The sequence below is a fragment of the Harpia harpyja genome, chromosome 10, assembly GCF_026419915.1.
Source record: "Harpia harpyja isolate bHarHar1 chromosome 10, bHarHar1 primary haplotype, whole genome shotgun sequence".
NCBI lineage: Eukaryota > Metazoa > Chordata > Aves > Accipitriformes > Accipitridae > Harpia > Harpia harpyja.
In genome coordinates this window covers 29,526,359-29,550,605 of record NC_068949.1, presented here as the reverse complement: position 1 = coordinate 29,550,605, position 24,247 = coordinate 29,526,359, and the positions used below count along the sequence as shown (strand labels likewise).

The window sequence follows — 24,247 nt, the reverse complement described above, 5'->3', positions numbered from 1 at the left end:
CACAGGGTAAATGGACAGTAGAGCACTGCGTTTGTGTACAGGTGGTAGAGGTGAGTGTAAAGCAGAAAGCAGGAGCAAGGACAGACAAATCAGACATGCAGTCGTGATTTCTGGAGGCAGAATGATACCAAGCATGGGTGTGATAGGAGTTATGGATGGTAGTCCCACTCTGTTCTTGCACAGAAGGGGAGGATGGTAAGGGGAGGGAATTCATGGGTACCCTGCAGTGAAAAACTGCCCGTAAAGCACCAGGAACCTTTTGTCAATATACTACAGAGGCATTACTGCAGCAGCCAAGTGTTCCTGGTGCACACAAAACCCAAAGATGGAGGGGAACACTTCTGAAAGACATGCATAAGGTAATAAGAGGAAAGACAGGGAGAGTAAGATAGCAGAGAAACCTGTGTGACCTGCACAGCCGCGAGAGATCTGGGAGGGAAGATATGACATGAATTCTGTAACCTCAGCAGAAATCTCAGCAGAACGTTAATTCTAAGGCAATAATTGTATTTTTCTGATTCTTTAGTCCAGAAAACATACTTTATATAAGCAGCCAGAGCCCAGTCGATTCGTACGACCCAACAGCCTTGACCTTTACCTTTTTCTGTTTCACAGCCATCTCCAAACCCCTCACCCTATGCCTGGTGCTTATAGCCTGATGCTGCAGTCCCGGGAGAATGGAATGAGTGAGTTTATCCACTTGCCTGCCTCAGGCTGTCTCGGGAACACAGTGCTCAGCCCGGAGAGGAGCAGGCTTGAGAAGTTCCGTTTAGACAGTGGATCTTCAGCGTCTAAAGGAATGAAAAAGCCAGCTACAGAGGAAGGGGGACCGGGAGCAACAGCGTCCCCTCTCCTCCCGCCAGCGCCCGGGGATGCTGGTCCCTGTGCGCTCCCCCGGGGGTGTATTCCCCAGCGCCGTTTGAGGCCGCTCGGCTCTATAAATGCCATTTGCATCGGGATAGGATGTAACAAGAGCTGTAAATCACTGACAGCGAAGTGAGCTCCTCCAGGGGCAGACACGGCGGAGCCGAGCCTCTGCGAGCTGTGGCAATGTGTGAACGGTATCTTTTGTTGGGGGGGAGGACTGATGGCAATTAGATGATACTTATCTGGCCCTTTGATGTGTATTTACACAAACAACGTTTTCCTCCGGCACTTGCGGTATAAAGGAGGAGCCGTGCTCCCCGACACCCTCCTTCCCGGCATCTCTGAAACAAGGCAGGATGACCAAGGCCCCTTTCTCAGTGGAGTGGTTGTCCCAGAGCAGTCAGGCCCTCAAGAGCCCCACCGAGGGCTCCCCGGACCGAGCATCCTCCGCGGGCCACCGGCCCGGCTCCAGCCCCGGCTTGAGCGAGCGGAGCAAGGAGCAGTCCGCCGGCCCGCGGGCCGGGAGAGGCGGCAGGAGCAGGGAGCGCTTGACGGTCCCCGCCGCTGCAGGTAACCGCGGTCTCCGCGGCCGTCGGGGCATCCTGGTGCTCCCGCGCTGGGGGGAGGAGGGCGGACGGGGCCCTGTGCCACCCCCGATAGGGCGCGACTGTGCGGTGCCTGCCCGGAGGCGGAGCGGGCGGGCGGGCACCCCCGAGGTTCCCGAGCCCGGCTGACCCTTTTCTCCCTCTCCCCAGGAGCAGGCGGGCGGCCGGGGGGCGCGGGGCAGCCCCCGCCGGAGGGGGGTCCCGAGTGCTCGGGCCCCGAAGAGCCCGGCGGCAGGGGCGGCCGGCGGCTGCGCACGGCCTTCAGCGCGGAGCAGCTCAGCACCCTGGAGAGCTCCTTCCAGCGGCAGCAGTACCTGGGGGCGGCCGAGCGCCGCAAGCTGGCCGGCAGGATGCGGCTCTCGGAGGTGCAGGTGAGGGCGGCGGCGGCGGCACGGCGCGGGGGGCACGGGGCATGGGGCACGGGCTGTGCTGTGCTATGGGCCGCGGCGTGGGCTGGGTGCCCTTGTAACCTCATCTCTCCTCGTCCCTCCTCCCCCCTCCCCCCCCCCCAGATCAAGACCTGGTTTCAGAACCGCCGGATGAAGCTCAAGCGGCAGCTGCAGGAGCTGAGGACGGAGCCTTTCTGCAGCCCACCCCTCCCCTACGGACCTCAGAGCGGCGGCGTGCCCCTGCCGCTCACGTACGTGGCCCCGGCACCACCTCTGCCCCGGCAAGGGGCTGCCTCTGGGGGCTTCACCTTGGCGGCGATGCCGGCACCCGCCCTGGACCTCAGCAGCGCCTGCAGAGCACAGCCTGTGGGCTTTTGGGCAGCACCCTGCTTTGTAGGGTACAGGGATCCCAGAGCTTTCTTGCTGGGTGTCTGACCTTCTGATACGGACTGTGACTAATGAGGATTTGCACTACTGATGCTTTCTGGGCTGCCCTTGCCTGTAACTGCCTGGTGGAGTTACGATGCAGCACTGAGCAAAACATTTTACAGGGACGTACTGGACAATCTGAATCGTGGACTTTAGGCCCCTGCATTTATAGGCAATTGTGTAAAATGGAAACACAGTGGGACAAACACTAATATAAATGGAATCGTTTAATAAACCTAAACTTTTTCCAGCTTTCATGTGAATTCCTTCCACAAGGATTGTAGAGCTATTTATCCTGCCCTAAAAGAGAGCTCCTCTTCATTATAGGAAGCATAGACTCCTTATTCTCTAGATCTGTTCTGGCTTCCTGCAATGTACTGAGGGTGAGTGCAAAAAAGCATGAATTTCTCCCGTCCTCTAAAGCGGGTATCCAACCCCTTCAGCTACGTCCTAGGTGGCACTTTCTCTGACGGGACTGTGCTTTTAACCAAATATGTGGATGCACCTGTTACTAACACTTAATACTGGGCTTGTTATTACAGTGCAACAGATGTTTTCTTTTGGAGCCCTTTAAATAACATATAGAATATGATTTTAAGATGTAAAAAGTTACTTTCTAAATATATCATGCTCTCATGTGCAGCCTCAGTAGATCAGTACGGCCTCTTGCCTAAACAGATCTTGGAAAGCATGTAGCCTTGAAATTTCTTATCAACAGAACAGTATCTCGGCATCTCACATGCACCTAATGGGGTGTGACGTGAAGGTGATGACCAAAAGAAATGTAACATTCCAAAGCTGGTTTTGCCTAAGTGGCAGGAAAGTATGTTACCATTGTGCTATGCACTTTTTTCATTTGAATAATGCTCTAGAAAACTTAAGATCAAAATGTTCTGATTCCAGGCTAGAGAAAGGGCTCTGAGGAATGATCCTTGACTGATGTAAGTTGCCATAAATCTTTCAAAGTCAATTGTCAACTAACATGAAAAGAGCAATAAAAATTTCCATCACTTTAGAGTTGATCTCGGGGGTTATTAAAAGATTTCCGGCGCATTGGTAATCTGGGCCCACATAATGAATAGTCTGAAGGTTCTCTGTCTGTCATCCTTGAATACACCTATTTTCTTTTGTATACAGGGGCCAATCTGCCACTTGAGTACACTTGCCTGGTAAAAAGCAACATTATGTGCCTCTGAAGGCTGTGGCCTTTGATTTTCTGAGCAGCTGTCACATTTGGAAGTCTCCTTAATTATTTTGTAATCCATGCTGTATTTTTCTAGCCTTTTGAGATATTTGCTTGCAATTGCACAATTAATGTGGCTCTAATGCAAGAGTTTCAGAAAACTAATGAGGGCTCAGGTGCTGTCAATCTTGCTGAGATCTCTTCAAGAATATGATGCAGTTTGGGATTAAGGAAATTTGTTGACACGAGATAAAAATTCCCACTGAATGGAGGCTTATTTCTCAAAGTCAGGTATTACTAAATGGTTGTATTGATTCGAAGAAAAAAAATCTGCAATTCTCTCTGCATCTTTCAAATGTCATTAGGGAACGGGGATGTTTCCAGAAAGCTCTGCAATGGTGAATATTTTCTCTGCTCTAAAGCGGCGACATTTTTAAAATAACAAAACAGTCAAGGCCAACAAATATAAAAATTACCTAAAAAAAAAAAAGGCTCTTAAGTGTGAGACTCGATTTGGCTCTCCCATTTTCAAGGCAATAGTGGTTGAGGGGTTAGGTGATCCCCTTATAATCCTGTATGGCCAGAGGAGAACCCCACCTCTCCTCCAAATGCCTTGCTCACCCTGTACAAAAGGAATAGTAACAGCCCTTCGTGCTGTTAGAAGCCAGAGCCGGCGGTATGGGGGGCTGGGGGGGGCAGCACCCTCCGACGAGACCGCAGGGACCCAGCCCCGGGCCAAATGGGGGGAGGGTGACAGGGAAGGGGGGACGGGCACCACCGCAGATGGGCCCGGGGGAAGTGAGAGGGAGATGAAAAGGCTCGGGAGGAGAGAGCGAGAACAAAGCGCTCCCACCCGCGGAGGGGAGCTGCTTCCGTGGGGCAGGGTTTGTGCCGGGCCGGAGCCTTCCCCGAAGGATAAGGGAGAGGCAGAAGCGCACCTTATCGGGGTCTCCAGACGTCCCGAGTGAGCTGTGTCCCGGGGGCAGCTCTGGCTGAGCCCTGCCGGGGTGTCTGTCCCGTCCTCCCCAGCTCTACCCTCCCGGCCCCGGGGCTGGTAACGCTGGTAACACAGAGCTGGCCTGACGCTCCATCTGCCCGCACCCGAGCACGGCTCGACTGAGGTCCAGCGGTGCTCGGAGGGGGGGGGGGGGGAGTTGCCCCCTCCGTGCAAAGGTTTAGAGCAAGCCAGAGGCAACTGGGGCTGCCGGGACAACATGGAGTGCTGCAATTTTTGCTGCGATTTAAACCTACGGGGGTTGTGGGGATCACGCTGCGGGGCCGAGCGGCACCGGCCACGGGGCGATCTCGGAGGTGGAGGCTTCGCTTGCGGGGTGCGTGTGTGCGGCTGGCTGTGGTCTTGCTGAGGCGGGGGGGGGGGTTCGTGCTGGGGGCGCGGGCAGGTTAGCGGCGCTGAGGGGGTGCTCTCTCCTCGGGCGTATGAGCTGCAGAACGGCTGGCGAGGGAGAAGCCGGGCTGTTTGAAAAGGTGCTAATGATCACTTAACATAATGACTCTTTGGCCACATGTATGCTCAACAAGCACACGAAATGCCTTGCCGCTGTTCTAGCAGCGCTAGCTTGCAGATATTGTCCCGTTTCCCGACAATAGCTCAAATAAACGCGAGAGGTGATGCTCGCTTGGCTGAGTCCCTAACGGTAGCAGATTCCTCTGAATACCTACGTGATAATTCCTCTTCTACCTGCAAAAGTCGGCTTTCTCCAGAAGGTAGCTACTGCATCCCAGCTATCTAGAAAACTGTATGTGAAACCGTTTCATTTTTGCCAAAACGGTCCAATTCTGTTACTAAAGCGCGGGTGCAAGTTTTCCCTTTGATCTGAGAGAAAGAAACTCGGACATCCCTTCCTATTTTACTCCTGCTTGCTTGAATTTCTCGTCCACTGTGTTTTACGCCCGGCAGCAATAAAGCGGTACTAGTCCCGGCGCAGGACCCCTGCACGCCGGCAGTCCCCCGCCGGAGAGCAAAGCCGTCCTGCTCCGGCACCGCACCCGCGGCCCGCCCCGGGGCCGGCATCAGCCGCCGCTCTGATCAGCAGCCCCGCAGATGATAACCTCCCGGGCTGCCCCCCCAGCGCGGCCGAGAGCCCCCCTTCGTTTACTAGCACTCCCCTTTGTGTCTTTAATCGCATGACAATAACCACCGGTACCGGAATGCTCTCCGGCAAGACAAAGCGGGGTGTCTGCAAGTCAGCTACAAATGGAAGAAAAAGCTGAGTCGATTAGCTGGGGAGGAGCAGCTTAATGCTTGTGCGGTGAAACTGCTGGAGCTCCCGGCCCGGCGGCTCTGGAGGAAGAGGCTGTATAACCTGGAAACTGGGCTCCCCGGGGAGGAAAAGGGGGTGGGAGGAGAAAATTGCCAGAGCACTAACTTCAAAGCCTTTCTCCCCTGCGGTGCGTACGCGGAGGGGGAGAAACATGATTGAATTAGCACCGCGGTAATGGCAGGGAGCCGTCTGCAGCCCGCGCTCGTTAACGCCTGTCCCAATTTGGCCAGAGCAGCCAAGAGGGGACCGGGAATAGGGTCGAGGTATTCCCCCCCCCCGCAGCTCCCAGACACGGTGGAGCCGCTCCAGGGACCTCTTTACAAACCAGGTGAAGTTATTCGGCGTTGCGTGCTAATCGGGAGAGATCTCGCACTGGCAGGCCATTACGTCTAATTGCTGCCCATTATCTCTTTCTTTGATACGCAATTAGATGACAATTAACTTGATAAGTCCCGCTGAAGCGGGGGGAGGAAGAAAGAGGAGAGATCTCTTGGTTTCGACGTGTTCCTTGTGTAAATTTTACTGCTTTTCTTTTATAGTTGTCCCTTAAACTCCTAGGCTCCGACCTAGTGTTATCTTCTAACAGTATTTAGTACGGAGCTAATCCCGGCATCTCTTTGGTATGCAGGTAGGTTAAGCGCTTTAATTCTTATTTTGGAGTTTAGCTATTCTGCCTGGGCAATTCTGAGCAACTGCGGAGGCGTCACAAGTCCTCGGGCAACGCGGTGATGGTGTGGATGGGAATTCAAATACTATTTTGTTTCCAGCTAACTTGTACTTAACTTATCTAGGCGCTTTGTCTATTAGTTGCGCAAAGAACTGAAGGAGATCTCCCCGATAAATTGTTTTTAATGCAAAGCGCGTGTTTGCTCCCACAACTGCTGAATGGGAATACCTGGGCTTGCAGCGTGTGAGCCGGGAGGGAAGAGGGTTGAGCGCTGCCGAGTGAGTCAGGAGCATTTGTTATTTATTGTGTGTTAGCCTGCATTGTTCCCGTGGGCGAAGGAGCGACTGGGTGATGGCGCTGTTAGTGTTCACGGGTACTTCAAACAGAAAATCATCTATTCCCGAACAATCGATCTCGTTGATGCCTAATTGACTACCTAATAGCACCTATCAGGACATCAAAGGAGGCTCTGAATAACCTAGTTAGCATTTCCAAAGGGGAGCAGCGGAGGGTACAAACAGTCCTCAATTGTCCCACCGGCCGGGGGCAGGGCGCCCAGCCCGGGCCCTGCGACCGGCCACAGTCCTGGGTTTCCTACGGCCCCGGCTGGAGCTGGGCAAATACCTTGTCTTGCCTGCACCTCCAGCAATGTTAACCTCGTTCCCTGCAGTAAGTCAGCTTACTTGCCTCTGAAGGGCTGCCACGCTGCCCCAGACTCTCAGCTCGTGCCTATTTGTGCAGCTGAACATGGGGGGTTTGCGTGTTTTTCCCCCGAGGGTTGGGGTAGCATTGCAGTTGTTCTTAATGCATCCTCTATCCCTCCCACTTCTCCAGTTTTGTCAAGAAGACTTTGAAATATCTGGGCTTTTCAGAAAGATAAATGAGATCTGCCTATGATGGAACCTGTAACTTAGTAGCCCAGCAGGTCCCAGGTCTGGTGACCTGGTGCATCAGCTCTTAATCCATGACAAATGCTGTGATAGTTTGCTCAGTATACTGTTTTTTCATGGACTACTTACAAACATGGCTAGTAGAAGGAAAGTTTGGAACCTGAAGGTTTGCCCAATTATGCTAGAAATTCTTTTTCTTGAAAAAGTTTATTCTGTTTTCCTATTTGTGGCCACTTTCTCTTATGCTGTCACACAAAAACAGGTGTGGTGGTGTGTTGAAGGACTTGGCACACCAACAGCATCCTTGGGGAGTACAAGTCCTTCAGCTTCTAGTAAAGGGTGAGCTTCTAGTAACTGGTGCACGAAATGCTGCAGCCTAGATAATGGGCTGAACCTTCCCCCCAACAATACCTTCCTGCGTGTAGAGCTGCTACAATCCTGCCTGTTCTCATGGGCTTATACTTTGTGTGTGTGCACAAAGCCCCAAAAGAAATCTTCCCATTGTGTACCAGTGAGATCCACCATTTGTCCCTGGAAGTCTTGTAGAGCTCACATGAAAAGAGCGCTTTGTCCTGATGACCTTAGCTGTAATTCTCACATCCTGGTATTAATCACTGTACCTAAATTTCAGGGCATCATACTGAGTTACAAGTGCACATAAGTTATCAGTAAATTTCTTGAGGCGAACATGTTTCTTATGGTTGTAAGGCTTACATGCAAATGCAGAACAATAAATATTTTGAAATATGATTTGGAGAAATGGGCCCACTATGTTCTTAATATAAATCATGTGAGAAAAATACCTGTATTTTCCAAAATAATACAGTATCCCCAAGTTCTGGGTATACAAAATTCTACACGAAAAGACATTAATGCCCTTAAAAACTTAGATTTATTTTTGATCGTGGTTATATATCAATTGAGTGATAGAAAATAATTGAATGGAAGTAAATTTGTGTCTCCTATAAGCACCATATTTCTGCAAGGTGAGGGGAGGACTTAACTGCAGCTGTAGAGCCTCTATCCACCAGGGTCATCAAAGTTTTCAAGTTTCTCAAGCTGCCACCTCTTTCTGATGGGAGCTACAATAGCCACATAACACCTCGCACCCCTTCCCCATCTGTTCCAGGGCTTTGTGGTCCACAGATGCAGCTACATTCATTGGAGTGGGGCGGGGAGGGGGGAAATCCTAGGGTTAGGTATAAACATCTTATTCAATAAGCAATTCAGATTGGAATCTAAATTAAAAAAAAAAAAAAAAAGGAAAAAAGTCAGTTTTCATTGCCTTTCAGCAGACAGTAGGACAGGTCAGCTTCCCGGCATCTTCAGTCAAAGGAGAGGGGAAATGGCAGCAGCTATTCAGGGCTACTCACAGTTTTCCTCTGTCAGACACACAGTGTATAAATGCAAATGCACACAGTGGTCTCTCTGGGCACAGCACTGAATGGTCATCTTATGCCTGGTTTTATTTTGGCAGTAGGAATGAAGCGTCCTTCCATAGATGGTAGTCCCTGGGTGTCCCTATGTGCCTGGGTGAGGGGACTGCAGGGCACAAGGTGATACCAAAAAGCCGGTCAAAGAAACTCTCTAAGACTCGTTTTGGAGTTTTAGAAAGCAGGCATTCTTTATTGCAGCACTGGATGCACGGGGGATAGTTCCACCTAGCTTGTATACCACAGCTTTAGCACTAACAGGTTATATAGAATAACTAATTGCATATTAATCAGATTAGTATACATATACATAAAAATAATTGCAACTGATTATCTTAGTACTGCCTACATCCGATCATGCGCAATGAAGGATCCATTTGAGTTGAAGGGCTGCTTTTGCAACCACCGACCCATTTGAAGTTCTTGTTGGCTGTCCTTGAAGTCTTTATTCTTGTCCTTGTTCTTTGATCTTGAAGCTTAACGCAGCTTCAATGACATGTGGTCAGTTTCAACATTGTTCTCATTTAGCGTACAGGAACATCTAGTCCTAAGAGCAAAGAACTGCAAAACTTATGAGTAACTACCTCTACTAGTTAATTGCTTGGCTATACTTTTGTCTATTGTTTCAATCATAGTGTTAGTATAAGATTTGTAATAATTATTTACCAAATCTCACTCTTACAGTCACCTAGCAGCAAACCAGTTTCCATGGCTGGTACAAAATATTAAAACCATCTAAACATTTAGACATACCATACAGAATGTATGGAAATATGCTATCAAAGGGACCCAGGGCTCCCTGGCTTGGCTTGGCATAGGTTTCATCTGTTGGAGAACCGGTGGGGAGGCCACCCTGGGGAGAGCACGCTGCTCACTGGGCAGGTGTGTGCTCAGCTTAGGAGCTCCTGAATCCCAGTGGGTTTCAGGTACTACCTCCAAACTTGGTTTTGGTGAGGCAGGCAGGCTCTGCAGATAGTATGCAATGCATTACAAGAAACAACTTGTTGTGGATGAATTTATACATGGTGGAGCCTGAGTTTCTCTGCTTGGATTTGCCCACACATGGGGTTATTCAGAAATGGCTGCCCTGAAACAGGATGGAGATAGTGAGTACAGTGGTGTGTTTTCTCCAGAAAAAGGAGGACCACAGACAGGTGGAATCGTTCAGGAATAGTTATTAAATCCAGCAGTTGTTAAAATTAATGTGCAGGCACTTAGCTCTTTCGGGGAGCAGCGAGTGACCTAATCCTGTTTGACTGAAATGTGTCTAGGAAATGCTATGGGGTTTAAACGTTCCCCTGTTACAGTGGTTTTGGTTGGGTCAATGGCACCCACAGGTACGTGCCCTCCAGGGAGGGAGTCTGGTCTCCAGCTCAGTGTTCAACTGCTTGGGCATTTGCACTGGCTTGTGCATATCAGTCAAAATGACAGCCTTGTGCCAGCAGTAAGTGAACCTCCGTTAGTGGCTGTGCCCAGCACCCCACAAGGAGCAGGCCCATCTCTCTATCAGGGCTGTGCCGAGGCAAGTACAGTCTCTCCCACCCCTGCCCTTGGGGGCTGGTGTTGCAAGCAAAGCTCCAGGAGGAATCCGGCTCCCGGGCTCTGTGTTTGCATTGCTCTACTACCTGGGCTTTACCGCTCCCCTGGGGCCAGAGCTGGGATAAGCCACTGTGGCCTTTGTGGGGGTGGGAGGGGTCGTTAATGCTCTGTCCCTTCCCGTGGCCATGGAGTTATGGGAACATTTGAAACAATGAAAATGGGTAGCATGACTATGATTTTCTCTTCTGATCTTTCATAATAAATTGGGGAGTTTTGAGGGGAGTTGGTTTGGTTGGGGTGTTTGACTTATTTTTAATATTTTATTATATTTCTTTTTAGAGAAAGAAAACTCCCATCTACTCTCATGTGTGGGAACCTAGATTATTGCTATGTTCTTAGAAAGAAACAAGCTCCTGGCCCGTTAGACCCAGGTTTATGGTGCCCACTCCTTTCAGTTGTGCATCCCAGCAGGAACTCTGAGGACTTCAGTGGAAATTGAGGTCCTGTCAGTGCATTTACCCAGTTACAGGGATGGTGATTGTGTCCCCTGCCCTTTAGGAAGCATCGAGGGTTAGAGTGTGTGTTATCCAAGTATCGCTACTGCCAGGGGGGTCGTGGTCAGTGCGGTCTTTTTCACTGGGGTGGCCAAAGGGCGGGTGTAAGGTGGACACAAGAAGAGCCTGGAGATGGGCTGAGCTGCTGGGATGCCCCTTTCTGCAGCCGGCCTTTCCCCAACCAAGCTTTGCTGGGGGTGTGTGTATCCTTGGTGTTCTCCCTGCATTACAAGGGCATCGTCCTTCTCGGGATGCCGACGTGTGTGGATTGGTCTAGTTTGAAGTTGGTGAGGTGCGAGCTTCGCTGCTCACTTAGTGCTTTGATCGCTAAACCCTTTGGGACACCGGTTGCCCTTTCCGGCTAGACAGACGGCGCCAAGTTCAAGCTGAGAGGGCCCGCGGCCCTGCTAATCCCACCTCTCGGCTGTGGTCACCGGCGGTGAAGGCTCAGCCTCGGGGATAGGGACTTCTTGATAGCGGCCCCCCACGGCTTTTCCCAGGGAGGCCGGTCTCCACAGCCCCCCCGAGGTGAAGTGCCCGGCGGCGGGGCTGGCAGGCCTTGCCGGCGGTACGTTTTCCCTCATCCCTGCCTCGCTCCGCGCCCCGACGTTGCGGGCAGGGCCGGGCTGGGCAGTCCCGCGGCTGATTTTGGGTACCTGCGCAATGCGGGACCCCACGGCTGAAAAGGGAGCGGGTAAAACCGCGCTGTTATCGGCACCGGCGGGATCTTTAAACGCCCGTTTGTGGGGCTGGGCCTGCCCGTGCCCTTCCCTCCGGGGGGGGGGGCAGGTTTGCACTTCAAGGGGGTCTCCCCGGCCCCGCAGACACGCTGGAGCCAGCGGTTGTAGACATTTGCCAGACGTGTGAACTTTCCTCCACGCTGGCAGCTGTTATCTCTGCTCGATTCCCACTTTGATGTGGGTTCACACTTGCAAACCCACCCGCCCGCCCGGGACCAGGGGCCCATATAAGAGCGGGCCGAGCCTGGCAGTCCCCCAGCCCCTCTCCGCCATGAACCAGACCGAGGTCCCTTTGGCAGGGAGCAAGCCCCACGGGGTCAGGCCCCACATCTGCTGCGCGCCCCCTCCCCGCGCCCCCACGTCGCTCGGCAGTACCCCCCTCCTGGTCAGAGCCGAGTCCCGACGGAGGGGGGCGCGGCCGAGCCAGCCCGCGGACGGCGAGCCCTGCGCGGCGGAGCCCGGCGGAGACAGTCCCCCGGAGCTCACCGACCCGTACCCACCGTCGGAGCCAGGTGGGTGAAGAGGGGACGGGGAGGGAGAAGAGGGGAGCGGGCGGGACGCGTACACACGGGACCTCGACTCCCGTCGGTGCAACGGCCCGGCGGGCCGAGAGGAGGCGGAGGCACTCCCCCAGCCGGGGAAGAGGCCTCACCGCCGCCCCTTCCCTCCTCCTTCGCAGCCCCCGACGGCGGCTGGCTGAGCGCCGACGAGTCCTCGGGCTACGAGAGCGAGAGCGCGGGCGGGGAGCGCGCCCCGGCGGCGGGCGGGACCCGCGGGCGGCAGCGGCGGGCGCGGACCGCCTTCACCTCGGAGCAGGTCTGCCGGCTGGAGAAGACCTTCCAGCGCCAGAAGTACCTGGGGGCCTCGGAGCGGAGGAAGCTGGCGGCTGCCTTGCAGCTCTCGGAGATCCAGGTGTGTCCCGGAGGAAGCGGACCCTGCCCGCTCCCGTCGGGCAGGGGCAGCCGGGTCTTGCATCGGCCTTCGGCGCGCTGAACCGGGGTAGCTGTCTTCAGCTGGGTTTAGCAGGGGCTGGGGGAAGGGTAGTGGGATCCCTCGGGAATTTTAACGAGTTAACACTCGGGGAACTTGGGGGCACTTTCTACCAGGGGGGTATCAAGCTTCCTTATTTCTTAATAAGGTAAACTGCTTGTCCTTGCCGTACAGCGATCTGCGTAGACCTTGCAAAGCTTATATAGGGTCTTAAAGACTCAAAGGGATTAATCTAAAATCGCTGAACACGGACCCTCTTCCCCTCCACACCGCTCAGATTCTCTGCCCTCGGTTAACTGGGGCGAAAGCATCAGTCCGACTCTGTCAATTCAACTGGAGCAAAATGGCAAAACCAGCCGAGATACAGTTGTTCGTAGTTTGCACGTTATTTTTAAGCAAAGTCCCTGATTTGTCTCCACCCCCCAACCCGTTCTTTTTGTTGCTCAGATCAAGACCTGGTTTCAGAACCGGAGGATGAAACTGAAGAGGCAGATACAGGACAACCAGCACAGCCTCATGTCTCCTGCTCCGCTCTACAGCTGTCCCCCGGGGACCCCACCAGCTCTGTTTCAGGATGGTCTCCACTACCCCTTTGCTCCACAGCACCAGAGACTCCTGCCTTTTACCCCGGTGCCAGCTGTGCAGTTCAGCTTCTCCTTTCCTAGACACGATGCATCGCAAAGCACCTACAGCTTTATGGCAAATGAGTGGCCGTACTACCAGCAACACTTTCTTCCTCATCCTTCTTTCCATCCAGTTATCCAGAACAAAATGGACAAGCAATGCCACCCTGTATATGCATTATAGTGAAAACAAAAAGGGGCAGGCAATGGGGAAAAATGTTGTATGCTGTAATGTATTTTGTGCTCAGAATCTCGTCTGATTTGGAAGAGTATGTGTTTATTATTTTAAGTTAAACGCGAAACGGAGTAATTTTATATTTGTACTAATTGGTATTAAAATTTACTGGATGTGATGCCACTCAGTAATTTTTTGTTTGATAGGCTATTAATTTTTAAAATATTGGAAGGAAAGGAAAAAAATATTGGAACTGAAAGGAAGCTGCTGAAAGGGAACTGGAGGGAGAAAAGCGGTACCAGAAACTTGCATTTACCAGATTTCCCATGGTGCAGGGCAAAGTTATTTAGTCTGAAACTGGCGTGTTAAGAAACTGGTTTTCAGTGCACAACCCTAGTTTTCCATATATATATAAAAATAAAATCTGAACAAAGTTACATGTGCCAACTCTATAAAAGTTGCACTTGTGCAATGTAAATGACCATGGCCACCTGAATTCCGGTTTTGGGTAATGGGGAAGGATTTAGATGTTTTAATATGTCTTATCTGACTTTCCTACACTCATGCTGAGATATATAGTCTGTCTGTTCTTGAGTGTGTTTGGGAGGCTGGACCTTAACAGTTGCGTTGCACTGTGCTTTTGGCTAAGTGCATTCTCCAGGAGGAAGGATAAATTGTTGGTGAGTTTCTCTTCTGAATATTAATCAATTTATTCCTTTGCATTTCCAGTCCCATCTTCCACATGAAAGCATCAGCTATGTTAATCACAAATATTAAGTCGGTGTGTCTCTTTAAACAGGGATTAAACAGTTCAAGCCTTCAGTATGGAATTTTAAAGTTTTACAATTACCAAAACAAATACTTTGTAAAAAATTTAAGAGCATAATTGCGTTCAGTTCATAGCCATATTGTCTAAATGGGATTTTAATCTGCAAATTTGGCCTTTGATTCGCCACTACATGCCCATGATAACTGTGTATTTTGAACCATTTTTTAGTAAATTGAACCCTTTAGAAGAAACATTTAAAGGGAGTAGCTCAAGTTTTTGCTTTAGCAATCCTGAAATCTGTTGGGTTTTTTAGTTCTTCCTGGGATCAGTTTTCACTCCTCTCCTGAAAGAGTTTAGTTATCACTTCTTATTTATTGATCTTTTAGACTTTAATGAAGTTTCTTTAATTCACCTGAAAGGCCTTCTAAATGCATTAGAAACTTAAGTTGACTGCTCCATTGTAGTCTAAATTTCCCCACTGCTTTACCCTCCAATCCAGTGAGCCAGCAAGAGTTTCTGATTTAATAATTTAGGGGCTTCTCACTTGTGAAAGGATGACTTGGAAGGGGTAAAGGGAATTTTCTCCAATTACGCTGTTCCAAACCAGATGCAGTCTTAACTCCAAGAGGATCCAGGTTGACATGTTGAAAGCAAACCTGCTGGTCGTTGGGGGAAGCGAGGTGTGGAATTAGAGGCTGACTGTTCACTAATGGTCATGCTGCATTTTCCCTGCATTGTATAGTCTGTGTTCAAAGTGACTGAGAAATGCACGTGTTGTCCCTTTGGCTGCCTAGCTGCATCTCAGAGCAGTGCTGTCCTGGTGTGGCACCGAGAAGGTGGGAGAGCGGGAGATTCCTTCAAGTGTCTCCCACCCCTCCCCCTGGGTAGGAAAGGTAGGGTGCCTGAGAGCAGATTCAGAGATTACCACGCTATGGCATGCTCAGGGATTTCTTTATCACCAGAGGTTATAATCAGACAGGAGATGAGACACAGGAGTCAGGAATTTGGATGGAAGCATGTCCCCTCCTGTATCTCAATATTCCTATTGTCTACCAAAGACTAATTTCAATTTTGCTCTCCTTAGCCCCACAACACAACTGTTAATGGGAGGGGAGAGAGGGGAAGAAGGGAGGGCAGGGCACAAGGCGGCTGTAGGCCCCGTTTGGCAACTTTTTTCTCTTGACAATTGCAAAGTAGCCTAACCATCACCACGCAAGCAGGTTAGGATGGCCAGGGGGAGGGAAGGAGATGTAATCACGCCTGCTGCAGTTGCTTTATGCTGATGCAAGATCTTGTTTCTCATTATTCCCCAAAGGCTCCACTTTGTCATTTTCCATAACGCTTGCTTTGGTATTTTTAGGAACAGCCCTGAGTGTTTCTGATAGCAAGCCTAACAGAATGCTGCAGTTTAAAATTAGTGAGGCTGCCAAGTTACAGCTGAAACTTTAGAAGTAAAAACTGAAACATTTTCATTTTGAGTGTCCCAGGAGACCTCAACCTGTGAACAACTAATGTTTTCTTCAGCAGATTTAAATTATAAGCATGTTTGACACTGGCATCAAAATACATGCTTGCCAATTAATTCCTTAGCCTCAACTCTCTTTAAATGCATAAATGGTATATCTACATCAACAAACAGGGGAGACCCATTTAGGAATGGTATGGAATATACAGATAAAAGACAATACTGGACAACTTGTTCAGTTTTGTTCATAGGGCTGCCACCTTTGGTACCATTCTCATGTCAATGTTTTTGCTGTAGTTTACAAATTTTTGCTTAAAAACCCACACCCAAGTAGAATGGCTAAAGTTTTTAACACTGTTGTCTATTACATGATATAATTACTACGTAAACTGAAGTGTAAACAGCACTCCACTTTTTCAGTGGAGATCCCCACATGATTATAGGTTGTTTTCTGAAAACAAACTTTTGGATAGGAAAATTCATATAGAAGTTTCAGTACAGCATAGCGAAGACTGTAGGAATAAAGGGAAGTTTCAAGTCTTCCACTTCCACTCTCAGTATTACTTCTCTAGTAGAGGCAAATTATCTTCTCCTTTAACATAAACCCCCAAATTTGATTAAAAAAAAAAATTGAATCGTCAATCTATTTAATATAACACAATAAGTTAAATAATTACTCTTGGAGATATTTGGCAGTTCTTATTTAGATTACAGGTAATCTTTGGCATTTTTAACAGGAAGGAAGATATGGCTGGAACCTCAGTCTTTTACTGTCATCGGTTAGAGTCATTGCTGGAATTACAGAAGAGTAACAAGATAATCCGGGGCTGGGAGGCAATAGTAAAGCTGGACTTGGCAAAACTGGCTGCAGGGACGGAGCTGGAACAGAAGGTAACAACAAGGCAGGGCTTGGCATAGCTGGGTGAAGGGAAACAGCAGAGGTAGAAGATACATTGACATCCATCCCCTGAGAATAGCTGGATGTGGCAATATCTGGGTAACAACGATAGGGCAAAAATAAGCCTGAGAAAAGAGCTTCTACCCTGGCATCCTGAGTCTGACGTTTAAACTTCATACGACGATTCTGAAACCAGGTTTTTATCTGAGGATAAGAAAAACAAAAAAGTCAAGAACGAACCCACTTGTCCCTTTTCCATATAGTAGTACATCCTGAAGTCAGACTGTCAGAGTAACAGAATATATTAACAGTTATAAGATTTAGGGCTAATTAACATTGATCTATATTCAGTGTAGGGCAATTGTCTTGGCATGAGGAGGAATCAAGCTGTGACAACTCCATGAGGCATAGCAAGCCAGTTTCTCAAAGATCAGGTTTAGACCAGGACTGTAACTCAAGACTGGTGCAGTGGGATTAAAAGGGCTGGGTAGGGCTAGCTCTGTTTAGGGAGAAATCCTGCAATACTACCAAGTACGCACATAATTTTAAGGAAGAATTAGCCTGAAAGTTGAAATGCTGGTGATTGTGCAAGTATTTTTACCTCCGATGAGGTTTCACCTTTTAAAGTTTGTAATCACCGTTTTCCATTTGTGTATTGTTTCTGGTTTAACACGAAGCTGCGGTGGACAGCAGAGCTGCGCCAGCTGAAGCAGGCTTGCAAGCTTGCTTCAGCTTGTCCTCTGCCAGAGGGGTGAGGCAGGCAGCCGGCCTGACCCACCGCACCTGCGGCAGCCGTCGCTGTCCCCATCCGCGTCCCCCCGAGGGTCGTGAGGTGCCTACCAAGGCAGTCTCGGGCTGCGGACGCCCCTCGTCTCCCGCAGTTTTGAGGAGGGTGCGAGGGCCGAGGCCGCGCGGGGCCCGTCTCCCCTCTCAGGCGGAGGGCAGAGGCGGGCCCGGGGCGCCCCGGCCGCGCTCACCTGGCTCTGGGAGAGGTTCAGCGCGGCGGCCAGGCGCCGCTTCTCGCTGGCGCCGATATAGCGCTGCTCGCGGAAGCTCCGCTCCAGCTCCTGCAGCTGCGCGGCCGAGAACTTGGTGCGGGGCCGACCGGGCACGGCCCCGCCGCCCGCCTCCGCTTCGTGCCCGAGGCTGCTGCTGCGGTCCGCGGCCTCCCGGTCCCGGAGCGCGGCTGCGGGGACAGGATGGGGACGTCGCGGGGAGGCGGGGGGGGGACGACACACACGAGACACACACGACGCACCCTTCCCTCAGCGGGCGCCGGGTCGCGCGGGCGGTGACGTAGGCAGCGGCCGCACGTGCGGCTGCTGTCGCCCGACGGCCTCGCGTGCGGCGACCGTTAAGCCTAACGGCCGCCACCAACGGCCCCGCCGCGCGACCCGCCCGCGAGGAGAGGCGGGACTCACCGAGGTCCGCCGGGCTCTCCTGGCTGCCGGCTCCTCCGGGCGGGGAGCGGGGCCGGCGGGCCGCGGGCTGGGCTGCGCCGCGGCTGCTCTGGGCCAGCCACTCTACCGAGAAGGGCCCCTTCTCCATCTCTGCCGTGGCTGCCGACGGTCCCCGCTCACTGAAGCCGCCCTGGCTGCGGGGGCAGACATTTAAAGCGCTTTCCGCGACGTGGTTTGAAAAGGCCGCAAAGCATCAAATGAGGCCGAGAACAAAGGGCCCCATTGAGAGGCGCTTTAATCTCCCCTTTCAGGTGATTGTTACATCCGCCTAATCTCTGAGCGCGGCAGTTAGCAGAACTCAAGGCTACCTGACCTGGCGCCAAGTTCAGCTCCGAGTCGTCTCTTGACCACGTAGCCGCTGATAATCGCATCACGGCCTGGACTTTTTATGCGGCCCGAGCTGGCCTCGACTCTTGAACCACGCCGTGATTTTAAATCTTTATCTCCTGGTGTGAAGGACAAGGATTCAGAAGGGACTGGTAACAAAGGAGGACATAGAGAGGCCTCTTTCGTGAGACTTAAACTCAAATTTGGAGCCCCTCTTGCTTGCTTGATGCAAGGTTTGGAAGAATCCTTTTGCCTTTCTACCAGCAAAGGAGTGCGACTCGAGGTAGGAACAAGTAAGTAGTCCTCGAGCTTGCAAACAGGTGGAAATTATGGAGAAACACTGATACTAGTATCTTCCCAATATGCTATGAGTAACACGCTGCTCTTTATTAAGTCAGGGTGGGTAGATGTTGTTTGAACTAGGGAGTTACTTGGAAATGCAAGGTTAAATATTTTTCACTGCTGTCCATGAGACAGAGTGCTGCAGTTAGGACTCTCATCTTCCTCTGAAGTGTGAGGTATAGTTGTTGGCTTCAGTTTATGTAGTATCAGAGATTTAAAGAAGTCTTCAGGGAGAGAAGGTTTGAAACTATATCACAGTGGCGTTAGCATGGCAATTTGTTAGGTCATTTGTAGAAAGTAAGGTGGGAAGTTTTGAATTATCTAATAGGTAGTAGAATGAGTTAATTGTTATGAATTTATTTAAGAATAAGATTAAGCAATGAACAGTTATGTTTCAGGATATTGGACGGGATAAGAAACACGGAGAAAAACGACTAGTTGGGTTGAATTTATCTGTTCATGCCTTAAAACACGATCTCCTTTCCCTGCACCCAAGAAAAAAATGTGTGCATTTCAAAGTAAACAGTTCTGATGTTCTTATATAGTAGATCAAAGAAGAGGAGTGTAAACTCTGTTCAGAAGCAGTCTGTTCAAGGATGATTCAGATAAGGGTGAGAAAAGAACCACTTTTATGGTCTGAAGTGGGCCTGGGATGGCACGGTCCTTATCCTCTGCAAACACAGGCTAACACATTTACAGGTTGTTTCAGTAAACAGTCACTACTGCTTGAGTTTATACAGTCAGAGATAATGAACTAGCTTTCACGCAGAGCCGAATATGTTTGAGACAACATGTTAATTCTGGGACTTCAAAGAACTTCATGTCACCTTTTATGAACGGTGATGCATTTGTAATGAGATAGGAAAAGTCAGATAATGCTACGCTTCTAGCTCTTCTTCCTCTAAGGTTTCCTATATTTTCTCAGGCAGGAATATTATTTTCTCCCATAATATGTAATGGGATTTACATGTTCTTTTGTTAAGTGTCCTGAAGTATGACATAAGTAAGAAATTTCTAGATGCTGACTTTGAATATTCTTCATGCATACATCTGCAGTTATACAATCTTTTGTTCTCTCGTAAAAATGAGAAAAATTCTCTTGAATATCCATCTGGGTAGTCTGTTCTTTTTTTTATCACCATGAAACTTCTAGGAGGTGACTACATAGGCTTCGAAGCAAAGAAATGACTTTGCATAGCTGACACTTAGGTTTTACTGAAAAGCTTATCTGAATAGACCAACAGGGATGGCAGTTGCATTGTGCTTCTAATTCCACCCACTGCAATCTACAGGTTTTAGAAACAATTAGGATGCAAGTTAGAAGTTGCAGCTTTCCTTTTAAACACCCCCCCCAAAACCAAACCAAAAAACCACAGAGAAATCTGCAGATTCTTTTTCTGCATTTACCAGATGAAATTAATCTTTTAAAAAACCTAAACAAAAACAAAACACCCCCAAAAGACAGGAAGGAGACTGTTGCTAAGTAGTCTGCTTTGACAACAATCAGGGGATATAGTCCTGAACCCTTAGCGTAACATTATGGAAAAATTACTGGGAAATAATTCAGTGTTCAGGATGATTTGTCTGAAACGGACCATTACATATACTTCTAGTTCGCTTGGTTCCTAGTCCTGCAAACCTGCAAATTAGTCCCTGGAAAAATAAAGTTTGGTCTGGAAAAATGATAAAGTTATAGAAAATTTCTGAAGTGAATCCTTGTAATATTTAGTGTTTAAGGTAACATCTAATCAGAAGGATCAGTAAGACATCATTGCTTTATTATGTTATTCTTTCTAGTTGTTAAATATTATTGTGCTTATTTTAACTGATGAACAAATGTTTTTAAGCAACAAAAGGATTGCCACTATGATGTCAGGTTTTAAATTTGTATTTTAGTGTTAAACTTGTGGGTTTGTTTGTGTTTTTTTTTTAAAAATCCTTCAGTCATTGATCATGTTATTATCTGACTAGATTGGAATAATAAATTTTATAGCTTTTAGGAGAAAAGCTTTAATTTCAAAAGTCACGGGAAGCTAATATATTTTTGTAGTAGAGCCGTCTTTCAGACTCATGCTATAGTGAGGCTGGTGAGGCTTCCTTCCTACTTTTTTTCATGGGACTGAATCACCTGAGAAAGTCTTTCTGGAATTTCTCTTTACATCCTCTGAAGTATTTTGGCTTTGAAATTGTACTTAGGAGGCTAGGAGTAGGGATTTCCATATTGCCCAGCTCTTTTTGAAAATCAAGTATCTTTTTAAAGGGTGGTGGTGGGGAATCTCCTTTGCTTTATCTGCTAGTGAGAAAAACTTCCATAGATTTGTGTCAGAAATGCTCTGAGGATTTTTGCTGCTGAGGATATTTTTGCATTTAATGCAATAACTTTAAAAATTATACTAGTAGTTCTAATTTATAATTGTAAACAATACAGTTAGATGTACCATCAAGGACTTTTGCCGCTCTTGGGTAAAACAAAATGTATTGGCAACAATAATTTTGTGGTATAACTTGGCAGAAAACCATGTGCAGACATAAAATGAAAGTGGCTCTGGTAGCTGCCCATGTTTTAAATACTGGCCCATTTATTGTAAAACAGAAGTAGGTGACATAATGACTGAACTTCCCTGTGGTGGCATGTGACAGCAGTGTAAAAGTGTTCTCCTACGTTAGAAACTCAATATGCATTTTGTGGGGTTTTTGTTGTTGTTGTTTGTTTGGGTTTTTTTTAAGCCTTTTAGTATTATTTAATATGATTGTTTTTCTATAAGATCTTTCTGTCGTGTTTCTTTTAGTTGATATTTAAACTTTAGCTGTTTAGGTTTTTGGGGGGTCCTGATTCATAACAAACTATGTTTTTGCCAGACCGTTCGAGCCTGCAATGTTAGAACAAAACTAAACAGGAAGCTCAACAAAACTACAAGAGGCAGTGTCAGTGGCTATTAAGGTGATAAACACAAGAAAACATATGCTTGAAGTGAATTACATTTTTTTAAAAAGCTGATATTTATGCGTTGAATGTTATTGTGATGATTTACCTAAGATACAGAAGATGGCTTGAGGCAAAGCCCCCATTCAAAGGACTTTGATGGAGTGATTGTAATGCCATAAGCGACCATCATATGAGAGCAATTACAATTTAAAGGGTAATTGCCGCGTGTTTCTGGTTAGCAATTAACAATTGCTAACAGGCAGGTCCTGTAGTGAAACATTTATCCAATCTTCCATTGATTATTAGCGCTTTCTATGAATGCATAGACTACAAAAAACATAATGACCAAAACTTTGAGTGTATATAGTAAGCTAGAGAAGTGTAGTGGAGGTGTAACTGATTAACATTTTACTGCTGCCCATTTAACGATAACCTTTCTTGATGGAGATCTCAGTGGTATCACTTATAGCTATGTTTTCTTTTGTCTATTTAAGTCTCTTGTTGAAATAACTTTACGGACTGTCTCATGGTAATTAATACGTTTTTAGTCATTGCATCAGTTGTGAAGATCATTTCCTACAAAGCAACAGTTATTCTCGTGGTGTTGGTTTGTTTATGGAAAATATTAATGCACAGAAGCTGTGCTAGGATTTGTCAGTATGCTAGGAGTGAGAGTATCTAAGCAATGAAAACCACTGGAGATGCGTTAATTCAATCATTTGAACAAATACTAAGGGCATTCATCAGATAAAAATGTTATGTACCACATTCATTTCTACCTCATACAAAGGACACTCCTAGCTAAACGAAATGTTTTGAGTAGAACTAACAGGTCTGCTGTTAAAGGGAGTCGTTTCACTCCTCCCTCCCTCATTCTGGGCGTGCTTTTTCCCACATGCTCTGAGTTTAGGTAACCCTCTGATCTATCAGGGAGTCCATTTAGGTTTCTAAGCTGGCAGGAAACAAATAGGGGAAAAAAAAGAAAAGCACATGGCTTTTTAACAGCTGGGAGAGCTAAACCCGCTCACTGAAAAGTTGGATAAGGTCTATAACTTGCACAGAGGAATGCTTGGAGCATGGAAGGGAAGAGGAAGAAGCAGGATGATTCCTTTTAGTAGTGAGTAGTTTTGTTGCTTTATATAAATAAATGCTGCTGTCTTTACAGTCAATGGGTCAGTATAATTACTCACTTTCTCCAGACAGACCAAGATAAGAACTGGAGTGATGTACAGACACATATGTAACTCACTAAAAAATAAATAATTATTTTTTAATATGACTTTTACTTTCATGGCTTCTTTTTTTGCCAGCTTTTCTAGATGTTCTGATTAGATTAGTTTGACCCTGTAGTATATTCTCTGCTCCTTGCTCCAGTACTTTATCGAATTGAATGTTGCTTGCTTGCACTGGTGCAAGGCCTCTTATGTTGGCCCTGAATTACATCACCTAGTGGCACTTTGCAGTACTCAAAGCAGAATCTGTTAATGGGCTAAAAGCATGCACTTCCATTTGTTAAGTACTATATATCTGTGATTCAGCAATAGTTGAGTAACAGCTTAATTTTAATAGTGCATTGTGCTCCAATAAAGGGGTGGTCTGTTATTGCTTTCAGGCTCCCTCTGACAGTGGGTAATGCTTTCCTTCCTTAAAAGATATTACCTGGTAATGGAAAAAAATACTTTTAATGCAAAACAATACTTTTTTAGAATGAAAATTCATATAGTGCTTAGTCTTAATTTAACCCCCTTGACACACTATAAGACACTAAAAATAAGAAAAAAATGCAAGGATATTTGTTCAAAAAAATTTGACCCATCTCACAGGAAATCTGTCCCTGACGAGAAATAAGTTGTTTGATATGTCATTAACCTTTCTTCATTGTAAGAATTTTCCTTTCTCTTTCTGCTTTCCCTTCTTCACTTGACCTACAGCTTCCCATATCTACAGCTGATAAGGCTTTGATCCTGCAGAATGGAGGAGGAGTCCTATGGGGGGGGGGGTAATAATTTATAGGACCAAGAGGATTGAATCCAGACTGCATTGTCATGCATGTTGTATGAAGTAGAATTAAGATTGTATGAGTAATTCCAGTATGGTTTAAATTTTCATCTCCTGGTAGACTGCTTTAATATTTACAAAAACTTATTTAAAAAAAACCCCCACAATGTGGATGTGTATCAAAGCTCACTATCAAAAATGGTAAAAGATACATTTTGCTGACAGGAATAAGCATTGTAATCCCAGGTTCTGAAAGGGGTTGTGTTAGAGAAACAGAAGAGAACAGAAAAAAACCTAAAGGCCGCAAATCCTTTCCTCTCGGCAGTAGCTCGTGGCTTCCCACATGCTTCATAAACATCCAGTCCTTTACTTCCTTCATCTCTGCTTTTGTAAACCAAACCTCCTTTGATTTGACATGCCGTATCTACCGCCGTCCTCTCCATCTCGGTACAGCTGCTTCCTTCTTTCCATGTCTACCGGGGAGGTGTCAGCAGGGGGAGCGCCGCGACCGCGGGAGAGGCTGGGTCTGCCCGGGGGGCAGCGGTGGGAGCAGTGCTGGGAACAGTGCTGCCCAGCTCCCCGGAGCCCCGAGCTGAAGCCAGCCACAGCAGAGGGAAAGTTCTTGGGGAATGCTAGATCTCAACAGGTCGTCTCTGGAGTCTGTGTGAAATCTAATTGGTTTGACTTGGCTTTTTT

The 24,247-nt window shown here is 48.1% G+C and overlaps 3 protein-coding genes across 4 annotated transcripts in view; 2 read left to right on the top strand and 1 right to left on the bottom strand.

Moving 5' to 3' along the window:
- KNDC1 (kinase non-catalytic C-lobe domain containing 1) overlaps positions 1-3,305 on the top strand; it is an 83,181-nt gene extending 79,876 nt beyond the window's left edge. For both annotated transcript variants that reach the window (XM_052799395.1, XM_052799394.1), the window contains 3 exons: positions 616-686; positions 1,623-1,843; positions 1,985-3,305. The gene's annotated coding sequence lies outside the window, so the exon portion shown is untranslated. The remainder of the gene's footprint in view (positions 1-615; positions 687-1,622; positions 1,844-1,984) is intronic.
- Positions 3,306-11,623: 8,318 nt separating this feature from the next.
- On the top strand, positions 11,624-13,545 carry LOC128147110 (homeobox protein vent1-like). The gene is made up of 3 exons (XM_052799355.1): positions 11,624-12,090; positions 12,258-12,490; positions 13,016-13,545. Exons 1-3 carry the CDS (start codon positions 11,754-11,756, stop codon positions 13,373-13,375), a joined length of 930 nt encoding a protein of 309 aa, XP_052655315.1. The 5' UTR covers positions 11,624-11,753; the 3' UTR covers positions 13,376-13,545.
- A 2,461-nt stretch (positions 13,546-16,006) lies between these two features.
- On the bottom strand, positions 16,007-23,994 carry LOC128146757 (homeobox protein vex1-like). The gene is made up of 5 exons (XM_052798465.1): positions 23,895-23,994; positions 18,272-18,434; positions 17,920-18,092; positions 17,476-17,684; positions 16,007-16,702 (listed from the first exon to the last, which is right to left on the bottom strand). Exons 1-5 carry the CDS (start codon positions 23,992-23,994, stop codon positions 16,331-16,333), a joined length of 1,017 nt encoding a protein of 338 aa, XP_052654425.1. The 3' UTR covers positions 16,007-16,330.
- Between the last annotated feature and the right edge of the window lie 253 nt (positions 23,995-24,247).

Coding starts and splice junctions, on each gene's coding strand:
- LOC128147110 (XM_052799355.1), top strand. CDS start 11,754: ATGTGGGTTCACACTTGCAAACCCACCCGCCCGCCCGGGACCAGGGGC. Junction 12,091..12,257: donor GTACCCACCGTCGGAGCCAG/GTGGGTGAAGAG, acceptor CCTCCTTCGCAG/CCCCCGACGGCGGCTGGCTG. Junction 12,491..13,015: donor TGCAGCTCTCGGAGATCCAG/GTGTGTCCCGGA, acceptor TTTGTTGCTCAG/ATCAAGACCTGGTTTCAGAA.
- LOC128146757 (XM_052798465.1), bottom strand. CDS start 23,994: ATGGAGAGGACGGCGGTAGATACGGCATGTCAAATCAAAGGAGGTTTG. Junction 18,435..23,894: donor ACTGGATGTTTATGAAGCAT/GTGGGAAGCCAC, acceptor CTTTGTTACCAG/TCCCTTCTGAATCCTTGTCC. Junction 18,093..18,271: donor GGAGCTGAACTTGGCGCCAG/GTCAGGTAGCCT, acceptor CTGCCCCCGCAG/CCAGGGCGGCTTCAGTGAGC.